Below are 13,585 nucleotides of genomic sequence, written 5' to 3' on the forward strand. Positions count from 1 at the left end.
AAGAGGGATGCAGTACTTAACTAACTGTTAATTTGTCAATCACAATGGTAAAATGTAAACTTGACACAGCAGCACTACTGTAGCTCGCAAAATAGTGTAGAAACAATTTCTAACTAACTGCAAACACATTTTTCTGGCTAACTAATTACCTTGACTAAATGCGGGGAAAAACAATACACTTATTTAACATTAATTAGCCAATGCAAATCTCGTTGCTAGCAAACAAGATGCTGTATCAAATACTGAAAGTTGTCTCCGGTACTGTTTACCATGATGTCTACACTTTCCAATCAGATTGTTTCTCCCCAAAGTAGCAAGATAGTTAACTAGCAAAGCTGTCATAAAAAAAAAGCCTCCAGAAGGATGATGGGAGGTGGCTACAGTTGTGTTCATATTTTACCAAATGTGACGGAATGCACTTTCCATGTGTATAAAATGTATGGAAAAGAGCAGTTCTTTGAAGGGGGAAATTGGGAGGATTGCAGCAGGTAGTCCCATGTGATTCGGCACTACTGACATGGCTCATTTTGCATGGCCGTTTGTGCTCGCTGTTGATTTTTCAAGAAATTGCCTTGGTTTACAGGGAGAAATAATAAAAACACACTGGATGATGGGAGCTGGGAGAAAAATAAATGTGTTTGGTCGGTGTGCAGCCCACTAAGGTATACTGATTTATGGTGTGTTGTGGTGCATTACAGAACAAAGTGATAAATCAAAGTAGTGGGAAACACAGGTACATCTCCTGTGCTGTGAATACATGCAACATAATACTGGTGAAAACCGGAGTTCTAAAATCCTGTATTCCTTTAAGAGTACATCAAATGGAGGGATGCAGACATTCATGCAGTTTAACAGCTGCAAGATAGTTAATAGGTGTGTGTACTTAGGCTAAAGTAAGCACCTTGTACTGCATTCAGAAAATGTTCACTCCTCCATCACCTAGTCTACTTAACTCTAAACTAGTCAATCCTCATCCCTCCTCCTCAAGCCCTCATCTAGTCTACTTATCTCTAAACTAGTCATCCCTCCTCCCTCCTCCTCAGACATCACCCAGTCTACTTAACTCTAAACTAGTCAATCCTCCTCCATCACCCAGTCTACTTAACTCTAAACTAGTCAATTCTCCTCATCCCTCCTCCTCAAGCCTTCATCTAGTCAAGTCCAAACTCTGCACTAGTCAAGCATCAAACTTGACTAGGTGAGGTCTGAGGAATGATAATATTCCTAATATGGATTCCATAATAACTAGATCAATAATGTGGAAACTATTTATACCTGAACAGTACTTGGGCTTTACCTGTTTCACTCAATGAGAAACAGAAAATCTGTCTGAAGTGTTGCAGTTATCGTATTACTAAACCACTAAATAAGTCTGACATTCACCACACTCCATAGCATAGACAGATAAGTGTTTCCAATGACATCATCGGTGTGCATCACGTGATTTTGACCAACTGTGAGTAGGCATTTCCTACTTATTGGTTGACGATGTCACTGGAGACACTTATCTTTCTCTATCTTTTTTTACTACAAAACACAGAAATGCAACATTTTCACATACAGTCTGTTGATTTTGGGGTGGTGCAGGAGATGAAGATGACAAATTGTGAACTTTTGCTTTTAAGGGACTACGTTCAGAAACATGACTTGGACTTAGTTTTGTGGTTGTCTACAACTTTAACTTCAAACAGGCTGTATCTAAAGAGTGTTCTGTTTATCCTATCAACAGTACATAGAACATTTCAATTGAGAAAAGTGGGTAGTTACTTCTGAATTGGAAGGACAGGGTTTCTTAGTGCCTGTATCCCAACAAATTCTGGAAAAAGTCAAGGGGTATGAATACTTTTTGAAGGAACTGTATGTCAACACCGACAGATCCCTTATTGTACAAGCAAAGCTTGTTTACACTACTGCTCCAACGGTTGGAATTAATTTCTCCTGATACTGTATTACATCATTTGTCAACAGGGGACTCATTTGTTCTGATATTGTATTAGGTTATTTGTTCTGATACTGTATTAGGTCATTTGTCAACAGGGGATTCATTTGTTCTGATACTGTATTAGGTAATTTGTCAACAGGGGATTCATTTGTTCTAATACTGTATTAGATCATTGGCAACAGGGGATTCATTTGTTCTGATACTGTATTAGGTCATTTGTCAACAGGGGATTCATTTGTTCTGATACTGTATTAGGTAATTTGTCAACAGGGGATTCATTTGTTCTGATACTGTATTAGATCATTGGCAACAGGGGATTCATTTGTTCTGATACTGTATTAGGTCATTTGTCAACAGGGGATTCATTTGTTCTGATACTGTATTAGGTAATTTGTCAACAGGGGATTCATTTGTTCTGATACTGTATTAGATCATTGGCAACAGGGGATTCATTTGTTCTGATACTATATTTCGTCATTTGTCAACAGGGGATTCATTTGTTCTGATACTGTATTAGATCATTGGCAACAGGGGATTCATTTGTTCTGATACTGTATTAGGTCATTTGTCAACAGGGGATTCATTTGTTCTGATACTGTATTAGATCATTGGCAACAGGGGATTAATTTGTTCTGATACTATATTTCGTCATTTGTCAACCGGGGATACATTTGCTCTGATACTATATTTCGTCATTTGTCAACCGGGGATACATTTGCTCTGATACTATATTATGTCATTTGTCAACCGGGGATACATTTGCTCTGATACTATATTATGTCATTTGTCAACTGGGGATACATTTGCTCTGATACTATATTATGTCATTTGTCAACTGGGGATACATTTGCTCTGATACTATATTTCGTCATTTGTCAACCGGGGAGATGCTGTATGAAATTACAATCTGTATACATAATAGATTGAGCAGCTCTGAAACAAATTGTTCATGGAATAACCTATGAATTGGTTTGCAGCTGTGATATCGGTGATAGTAGGATTAATTTGCAAGGCAATGTGGCATCACAGTGATTATTTCATTTATTGACTTGATTATAAAAAATGTGTGGGAGACGAGGCATTTAATTCAGCCTAATTTCATTCATAAATGCATAATTTCCATAAAATGCCTTTTGTTTATGCTTTTTGATTTATGCTTAGAACATTTGTCTTATCTCAATGATTCATCACCTTAATTAAAAACACACTACAGGCTGTAGCATTAGATACGCACGGATCATTTTCTAGCATTCTGTAAATGGCATAAATGCAATTGTTTCCCCAAGTGATCAAACGCAACTTAAACATAATCCACTATCATTACCAAACCTTTTGTCAACTACATCCTCACCTAAATATGAAAATATATTTCACTGCTAAGACATTAAGCTTTAACCAAATATATAACGTTGTAAGCTGTAATATCAGTACATGCTATTTAATGTACTCCCGAGAAACTTTGAAGTTAGGCAATAGGCTGCTTTCTATCAGAGAAGTAGTTTATGTGGCATCGATATTAGTCCAGAAAATGTATTCTAGTGTCAAAATTGACAACAAAGTGTAAATAGGACCATTTTGTTCATAAAGTCAGTCTCTGAGGATGAGTTTCGATTTCGACAATGCTCAGGTGCCCACTACCACGGGATACACAGCTGCAGGGATTGCGCTCTATCAAATCCCACCACGGAACACATAACTGATTTCTTAAGTTACACTACATATATATTTACAAAAGTATGTGGATACCCCTTCAAATTAGTGGATTCAGCTATTTCAGCCACACCCGTTGCTGACAGGTGTATAAAATCGAGCACACACCCATGCAATCTCCATAGCTAAACATTAGCAGTAAAATGGCATCATTGAAGAGCTCAGTGAATTTCAAAGTTGCACCGTCATAAGACTCCACATTTCCACCAAGTCAGTTGTTGAATTTCTGCCCTGCTAGTGCTGCCCAGGTAACCTGTAAGTGCTGTTATTGTGATGTGGAAATGTCTAGGAGCAACAACGGCTCAGCCACGAGGTGGTAGTAGGGCTGTTGCGGTGACCGTATTACGAGGAGTCATTGAAGGCAGTCAAATTCCACGTGACCATTTAATCACAGTAATTAGGCTTCTCCAAGCTCTGATGATGCTGATGGCCATTAGTAGCCTACCAAACTTACTCACTGACTGGTACTCAGCACTCTATTGTCCCTCTAATCACACTGATTTCAATGCAAATGTAATCAAAAATTGAATCAAACACTTCATGAGAGCCCATGAGCTCATGTTGTGCAACATTTCCATAGGCTAAGCAATTGCGTGAGAAAACAGAGTGATGGCCTCTACTAAAAAGAGGATCCCATCAGCTTTATTTAGGCTAGGTCTAGTTATTTATATATATATATATATATATATATATTTCTCAACTTTACCAATATTAAACACATTACTTATCTTTATAACAGGAGTATAGCCTACCTGGCTTGCATGAAAATGAACCACGGAAAAAGCGTCCTTCATTCGCTATTAAAGTGCATAGATGACATGTATTTTTCCCCCGCTGCCCCTGCTTTGGGACAGGTGCATGACAATGTTCCATTCTAAATCAAAACAAATTTCACACATACAGTACCAGTCAAAAGTTTGGACATACCTACTCATTCAAGGGTTTTTCTTTATTTTAACTTTTTTTCTACATTGTAAAATAATAGTGAAGACATAACAACTATGAAATAACACATATGGAATCCTGTAGTAACCAAAAAAGTATTAAACATACAAAAATATATTTTACATTCGTCATCAAGCCACCCTTTGGCTTGATGACAGCTTTCCACACTCTTGGCATTCAATCAACCAGCTTCATGAGTCAATTGAAATGAATTTCATGGTCGAATTGGTGCAAAGAAACCACTAGTAACCACTAGTAAAGGACACCAATAAGAAAAAGAGACTTGTTGGGCCAAGAAACATGAACAATATACATTAGACCGGTGGAAATCTATCCTATCCTATGAAATCTATCAATTATTTTAGATTTTTGGTCCAACTGCCGTGTCTTTATGAGATGCAGAGTAGGTGAACGGATGATGTGTGGTTCCCACCGTGAGGCACGGAGGAGGAGGTGTGATGGTGCTTTTCTGGTGACACTGTCAGTGATTTATTTGGAATTCACGGCACACTTGGCTACCACAGCATTCTGCAGCAATGGATTGCTGGATTGCATTTAGTGGGACTACCATTTATTTTTCATCAGGACAATGACCCAAAACACACCTCCAGGCGGTGTAAGGGATATTTGACCAAGGAGTGATGGAGTGCTGCATCAGATGACCAGGGCTCCACAATCACCCGACCTCAACCCAATTGAGATGGTTTGGGATGAGTTGGACAAAATATATTTGTTCAAAACTTTTTTGGTTACTACATGATTCCATATCTGTTACTTCATAGTTTTGATGTCTTCAAATCAAATCAAATCAAATTTATTTATATAGCCCTTCGTACATCAGCTGATATCTCAAAGTGCTGTACAGAAACCCAGCCTAAAACCCCAAACAGCAAGCAATGCAGGTGTAGAAGCACGGTGGCTAGGAAAAACTCCCTAGAAAGGCCAATACCTAGGAAGAAACCTAGAGAGGAACCAGGCTATGTGGGGTGGCCACGATTATAACAGAACATGGCCAAGATGTTCAAATGTTCATAAATGACCAGCATGGTCGAATAATAATAAGGCAGAACAGAACAGAACTTCACTATTATTCTACAATGTAGAAAATAGTAAAATAAAGAAAAACCCTTGAATGAGTACGTGTGTCTAAACTTATGACTGGTTCTGTATATTATTTAGTTTATGTAAAGAATTATATATTATCACTTGTGAATTATATATATATCACTTGTGAATGATACCCAGCATAAGAAACAATGCCTTAGGCATATATGTTTTGAATCACAAGTGGCAAAATAACTTCTTAAAATTAACCACATGAATCCGCTTTACAAGGAGTATAGAGCCTAACTGGCATGCATAAGCACTGTGTGAGTTTCAAGTTTGGGGAAGATCATTTTCACCATTTGAAATGCACCTCTATAATAAAACCATTACATGCACAACCGCATTTGAGGTCACTTTTGATAATGGTGTTTTCCCGCTAATGGAACATTTGCACATATAGCCTACTGCCATATGCGCATTCCTGCGCTTATAATGTGAAGAAATAGCCTAATATTTAATCAAATGTTAAGGTAAATGTTCTGATCTGTTTCGTCGGCCACAGTGCGTATAACAGTTTTTTTTATGCTAGTGGTTATATTAATGTGGGATCTATCGCATCCCACAACTGTCCCAGACTATGTTTGGAATATTTATTTCTCGCACAGAATAGAATAGGTTGACTTTATTATTATAGGGGATAGTAGATTGACATGGGCTAGTGATTTACTGTTCGTTAGGTCTACTCATCTTGTTGACTGACGAAAAGTAAATGTGGACAGTTCTTCCAATATCTTCAATATGCACCTTGGAGTTGAGTCCCTGACGTGTCCGTCTTCACTTGTAGCCTGTGAGAAAGGGGCCAACGGCACAACGGCCACTGGCCACAAAAGGCATAGATATTTTTGAGGGTGCATTACGGCCACACAAAGGGAATGCTGCCATGAAATTCGAGGCATTATCAATTGCTTGTCAAATTGTGAATGAGAGACTGAGTGTGTACAGCCTGCTCAAAAAACAAAGCAGAGTTCATGCCTTTCAAGCAACTTTTTTCAAGTCTTCATTAGAGTCGCATCTTGCAATGTATTAAATAAATATCAAAACATATAGCCCAACGTTTGTAGAACAACTAAAGTTAAATGAATAGCTCTAAATTAAGGATATAGGAGTATGACTTCTTTTTTAATTGCTCAACACAGAATAGCCGTATGTGCGCACTCCCTCAAATCGTTTCCATTTTATTCAGCTTTGTTCAATTGTAGTCTTTTTATTCTATAAAAACATATCAAATAATGCCATGGAATTTTAAGCAAATCTTGTCTCCTAAATTGACTTGTGTAGCCCAAAGCCATTTGGCATAGCCAGAGTATGCTATTCTGTTCTTCTGAAATAGACTACATTTTCTTCATATCATGCTTCTTTAGACCTGTCTAAAGTAAATCATGGATTTGTTATGAAGGTGTAGGCTATTTTACATGGATTTATTAGACTTTTTAAAAATGTAGATGTTCCAAAGGTCTGCATCAGTGGCTTGTAGGCTGTGTGTGGACGCCAGTTAACTTGACAATCACCGGCTGACGACATTTCAGGACCGCCACAGTCCTAGGTGGTAGGCCACATAAGCTCATAGAATGTACAAATCTTCGGTTGCAACATTCACTACCGAGTTCCAAATGTCTTCTGGATGCAACCTCAGCACAATAACTGTTCGTTGGAAGCTCCATGAAATGTTTTCCGTGGCTGAGCAGTCGCACACAAGCGCAATGCCAAGTGACGGCTGGAGTGGTGTAAAACTTACCACCATTGGACTTTGGAGCAGTGGAAATGCTATCTCTGGAGTGATGAATCATGCTTCACCATCAGGCAGCCCGAATCTGGGTTTGTGAGTTGCCAGAACGCATAGTGCCAACTATAAAGTTTGGTGGTGGAGGAATAATGGTCGAGGCTGTTTTTCATAGTTTGGGCTTGGCCCCTTAGTTCCAGTGAAGGGAAATCTTAACGCTACAGCATACAATTATAGTCTATACTATTCTGTGCTTCCAACTTCGTTGCAACAGTTTGGGGAAGGCCCTTTCCGGTTCCATCATGACAATGCCCCAATGCACAAAGCAAGGTCCATACAGAAATTGTTTGTCGAGATCGGTGTGGACTTGACTGGCCTGCACAGAAACCTAACCTCAACCCCATCAAACACCTTTGGGTTGAATTTGACCGCCGACTGCGAGCCAGTCCTAATTGCCCAACATCTGTGCCTGACCTCACTAATGCTGAATGGAAGCAAGTTCCCGGAGCAATGTTCCAACATCTAGTGGAAAGTCTTCCCAGAAGAGTGGAGGATGTTACAGCAGCAAAGGGGGGACCAACTCTATATTAATGTCCATGATTCTGTAATGAGATGTTCGACGAGCAGGTGTCTACATACTTTTGGTCATGTAGTGTATCTTAGATTCAAAGCCAGGAATACTCACTTTGTTCCTATGGTGTCTCATGGGGGACAAACACCAGTAACTGCCACATCAAACCACCCCCTCCCCCCCACCAGGACTGAAATCTTGTTTTTCTTAATTGGTGTTTTGTTGCTCTTTAAGAACTCCTCCACGCTGTGATTACACTCTCTCCCTTCTCTCTCCTACCCAACTATTTGATACATGTTCACACATCTACAGTTCAAATTGGGGAATGGCAAGTGCTTTCAGCACATGAGTTTAATTGGAACTTATTAGATCCCCATACCTATGTTTTAGAAGTAAACTAGGAAGATCATAGATCAGCATCCAAATGATCCATGCAGGTCATGTCTTCAAACATCTACAGAGTGTAAGAGATCTTCAGAGGAATAAATGGAGGTGGAAATGTGAAGTATTCCTATAGGGACCTCATTAGTGTCTATTGAATGTTCTAATTAACAAGCTACAGTGCATACATGTTACAAGTTTGTTTACTTCAGAGCTTCAACTATGTGAAAGGTGTCAGTTACTTGCTATCAATAACACTTAGACTGACTAATGGGAACATTTGAGAATCAGATGATGCCATTTCCTGGAAAAACAATTAGCCATACACAGCCGAAATCCGTAACTTACGCAAACGTCTGAGTTACTCTTAAGTTTAAGACCAAAGCACTTTATCAAGAAGGTAAAACATGCAATATATTAGCTTGGCTTTGGTTTCAAACAAATATACTCTTAGTGCAAATTCATTCCAGTGATAATGATAAACCTTAGCAACAATAAGACATGCTTCGGTATGACACTTAACTAGTATGGATGTGAATGTTCTCATTAAACAAGAGTTCTCAAGCTCTGGATGGGACTTGATTAGGTAAAGAACACTGCTAATGAAATAGCTAAGATGAAATGCTGCTCAAACATTTAGACATCTTGGAAATGTGTTATTATAATGTCCATGTCTTGCCTTTCAGTCAAACAGGCAAAAGTGCATCCCAGAAAATGACAAGCAATTGAATATGTCAACAATTAAAGAGGCTTTTAACTGTCCCATCAAATTGGATGAGTCTCCGATGCCTTATTATCGCTGTCATCTAGTCAACATTATCGGTCTCCGTGACGATACTGTAGACTGGGAAGACAGCTGTGTCATTGCCGACCCAAGCAAAAGCATACCAGAAAAATAGTCATTAAAATTAAATCAATGAAATGCTCATTTAAAAAAAGAGTTAACTTGCGTGAGCTCTCCTAAAGCCAAATGATCTACCTTCATTTTGTCATTTAAAAAAATAAAAAACCATGTAATTCTGGATGTTTTTACAACGCATTTAACTTCAGATACAACAGCTGTAGACCGTACAGTGAAATGCTTACTCGCAGGCCCTAACCAACAGTGCAATATTTATGTAAAAAATAGGTATTTGGTGAACAATAGACGAGTAAAGAAATAAAAACAAGTACCTTGGTCCATATCTGAGAAAGTTGTCCATAGAGAAGACCCATAATAAATACTTAAGTCAATACTCCAAAGAACATCATACAGTGTGGTTTGGTATTCAACCGACAGATCCCATACCTTGTTTGTACTTCAACAGTAGTTCCCATATCCCCCTCCGGGCGTATGGGTCCACCCCCGCTGTGGGTTCATCCAGGATGACGATGTTGGACCCTCCCACGAATGCGATTGCCACCGACAATTTCCTCTGCATTCCCCCTGAGAGAGGACACAGTTCACATTTGGTCACTTTCTGCTCCCTTCATATGACACATATCCCCAATTCCAAATCGACCCCTGGCCCATACACAATTGTGTGGTAGGTCTTAATGAATCGAATAGGTATAGGGAAACAGGTACGATTAGAAGAGGACTTTGTGTGCCCTTGAGAGAACATACAGGCCCAATTCCAAATCAACTTCTGGCCCCTAGCTCCTGGACATATTGTGTAATATGATCCAATCATTTCAGATCCATGCAGTGGGGCCACATTGTCTTTATGTTTTATTTAATTCCTTTAAAATGTGTCAGAGTTAGACCTGATAACCAGGTGTGTGGACTTCCTAGCTAATCAATGACCTTATTGATCGATACGGGGAAGAAACGAGAACCAAGAGACTGAAATGAAAACTAGCATTTACAGTGGCCCTCAAAGACTAGGCCTGATCAATTTTGACATTTAAAAAGCATATCTGTGTTCATTCTGATCAATTTTTTTGAGGTTTGGTCCTGATATCACTTACAGTTTGTCAGCTTTTTCCTTTCATAAAGGTTACGTTTTTGGTTGAAATCAAAACCAGTAGGTGTCTTTCTCAATAAGGATAGGAAAACACTGTCATAGAATGGCAAGGTATGTACTGTAGCTAATAGTCAGTTTGACATTTTGTTACAGATAGTACAAGCACATGAAACAATTACACTATTGATCGACAGTGTTATTGCCAGTGTGAATATCACACCTTCCAAGCAGATTGCACATCACATACACAAATCCTATGCTGCCTGCTGCTACTCTGTACTCTATTTAAGTCATATTATTATCTATCCTGATGCCTAGTCACTTTACCCTGCCTTCATGTACATATCTAACTCAATTACCTTATACTAATTATCCTGATGCCTAGTCACTTTACCCTGCCTTCATGTACATATCTACCTCTTACATTTGAGTCGTCACTCTTATCAAGAGCGACTTAGAGTAGAGAGTGCCCACGTCTTCGTACTGGTCCCGCCTCAACCAACTGAGCCACACGTGACTATGCACCTTTCCTGACGCATAGTCACTTTAACCTGCCTTGATGTATATATCTACCTCAAATACCTCATACCCCTGCACATTGATCTGGTACTGGTGCTTCCTGTATGCAGCTCCATTCTTGAGTATTTTCTATTTTTCTTTTTCTTTTCTAACTCTGCATCGCTGGGAAGGGCTTGTAAGCAAGCATTTCACGGTCAAATCTACACACGTTGCATATACAATTTGATTTGTTAACAAGCAGATACGATTGTGTATCGGGATGATGAAAGTACAATGATTGCATTCCCATCAGGCCATCAGGCCATTAGGTCTGTCGTCAAATTTTTATTTGACATGAACTTTCCTCACAGTAAAAAGGTTGGATGGAAACCTGACACAGAACAGCACAGGCTGACACTCTGGGTGCTGTTGTGAATGTGTCTTGTGTTGTGCTAATGTTGTGGAAATGTCAGACTAGATTAACCTTGAATGTCATATTTCAGTGATTTTGTTCACATGCAACCCATGACTGGAGCCAATTTATCAAGCATATTGTTTGCCCCCCAGACAATGGATTATACACCTGCATTTCCACACGCATGCGTGCACACACAGTTTGACAAGTGGTGGCTCGGGGACAGAGTTACCTAATGAAAATGTTATATAAAGTTACATTTGTGCATGATTGCATTCCCTGGACACACACACGCACCTGACAGGTTCTTGGCAAATTCCTTGCGTTTGTGTGGCAGCCCGACATCCTCGATCATTTGGTCAATCTCCGTTTTCACTTCATCTCGGCTTCGTCCCTTTAATCTGGAGTAGAAGTAGATGTGTTCCTCCACTGTGAGGCTAAGAAGCAGAAAAAGTGATTTGATTGATCAAAATGTACAAAAAGTGGATCCAATAATAAAAATAATAATAAAATGTTTGATTACGTATCATTTGAAATATATATTGTTTCATTGTATGTAACGGCGTTCTTCGTTTGTTGAAAGAGAGGACCGAAATGCAGCGTGGTGGTTACTCATGTTCTTTAATGAATGAATGACGATACATGAAATAACTATTAAATACAAAAACAACAAACGGAACGTGAAACCTAATACAGCCTATCTGGTGAACACTACACAAAGACAGGAACAATCACCCACGAAATACAAAGCGAAACCCAGGCTACCTAAATACGGTTCCCAATCAGAGACAACGAGAATCACCTGACTCTGATTGAGAACCGCCTCAGGCAGCCAAACCTAAGCAACACCCCTACTCAGCAGTAATCCCAATAATACAAAAAAAACAATACGCACCACAACATATAAACCCATGTCACACCCTGGCCTGACCAAACATATAACGAAAACACAAAATACAATGACCAAGGCGTGACATTGTACTTAAAGTTACACGGGATAGTCACTCTTGAACTAAACTTCTGATTAACTTTAACTGCTATAACAATATCATATGGTCCTTCATGACTCAAAGATGACTTATTAGCGCCCATGAATATCCCCATCATCAACTCTCAACCTCTCATAATAACACACTCCACACAACTCTGACACCACTGTTTCCACTCTAGCCAGACGACTCCATTCACATGTCACAAACTGTTGCGGAATCATCTTGACTGCCAAGCCGACGGGCATATCTGTGCGTACGTTTTAGCGTCTAGCCTACTTCCCGTACACATGAATATTGAGAGCCCCGGTTTAATTATAGACACTTCAGTTCTGTTGGGATAAATATTAATGGCCATAATTTGCCCAGGTACTCAGTCATAATCATGATGTAAGAGACATGAGGCGTCGGAGGTCGCAGGTGATCACTCAGCAAAGGGGAAAATGGAAGAGAACCAGATTATGAAAGGGCATAGCGAACAATGTCAGCCTGTGAGTCTGCATTGTGGTTGATAATGACACTATTAGAGGGAAGAGTGGATGGGAATTAAAAAAGCTTAGTTTGAAGTGGGCACGAGGATGGGTGAGAATATCGCAATGATTTGAGATGCAAGTTACTGTAGATGTTTCATTTGGAATACGTCCAATATTAACTGTGACATAACATTTTCATGAAAATTGTCTAATTGTAAACATGTTTTTTTCCTGTTGAGAAGAGGCCATATAACCAGATTACAACCAGCTGGTCTCTATTACACCAAGAAACCGAGATGTCTTTTTATATAAAAAAATGTAGTGATCATGGGGGTCGGTCATATTTCGGCTGTTATCTGGTCAGACCTTTGCAAAACGTCCTTATACAACCAGTGCACAATCTTCCCATGACATAGTGATGTCATTGCAACAAGTTTTGCCTGCTGGGATATTGAGAGGTTATTGAAGAGGTGATTGAGCGATATCGATCCACTTGTTGAATGCCACTTACTCATTGAATAAGACATTGTGCTGAGGGCACATTCCCAGATGCTTTCTAATGGTGTCCATGTCTGTGCGGATATCATAACCGTTTATTAGAGCGGTCCCCGACGTCGGAGCGAAGAGTCCTGTCAGGATCGACCTACAAGACAAAAGGAGAACAAGGAAATGTGCTGGGAAAGTGTGACGTCATTTCCACTTCCGTAGCTATAGAAACGGAATCGAAAACCTTCATAAAACACATTTTATAGAAGTAAATGAATCCACAATTATGAATATAATTTTATATACACTTTTGTATATCTTAAATAACCACATTTTCTGAAATTTGATAATATAATCTGGAAGTCCAGTCAAAAACAGGAAAAGTGAATATGAAAGTGGTGG

At 39.2% G+C, this 13,585-nt stretch overlaps 1 protein-coding gene across 2 annotated transcripts in view; it reads right to left on the reverse strand.

The window, feature by feature from the left end:
• The window catches only part of LOC109906504 (phospholipid-transporting ATPase ABCA1), a 226,621-nt gene that overhangs the window by 122,965 nt on the left and 90,071 nt on the right, over window positions 1-13,585 (reverse strand). For both annotated transcript variants that reach the window (XM_031792012.1, XM_020504223.2), the window contains exons 20-22: window positions 13,209-13,340; window positions 11,533-11,672; window positions 9,665-9,802 (exon numbers count right to left, since the gene is read on the reverse strand). In XM_031792012.1, the coding sequence (XP_031647872.1) occupies window positions 9,665-9,802; window positions 11,533-11,672; window positions 13,209-13,340 (410 nt within the window). The remainder of the gene's footprint in view (window positions 1-9,664; window positions 9,803-11,532; window positions 11,673-13,208; window positions 13,341-13,585) is intronic.

Source organism: Oncorhynchus kisutch, linkage group LG16 (genome assembly GCF_002021735.2).
Source record: "Oncorhynchus kisutch isolate 150728-3 linkage group LG16, Okis_V2, whole genome shotgun sequence".
NCBI classification, from domain to species: Eukaryota; Metazoa; Chordata; class Actinopteri; order Salmoniformes; family Salmonidae; genus Oncorhynchus; species Oncorhynchus kisutch.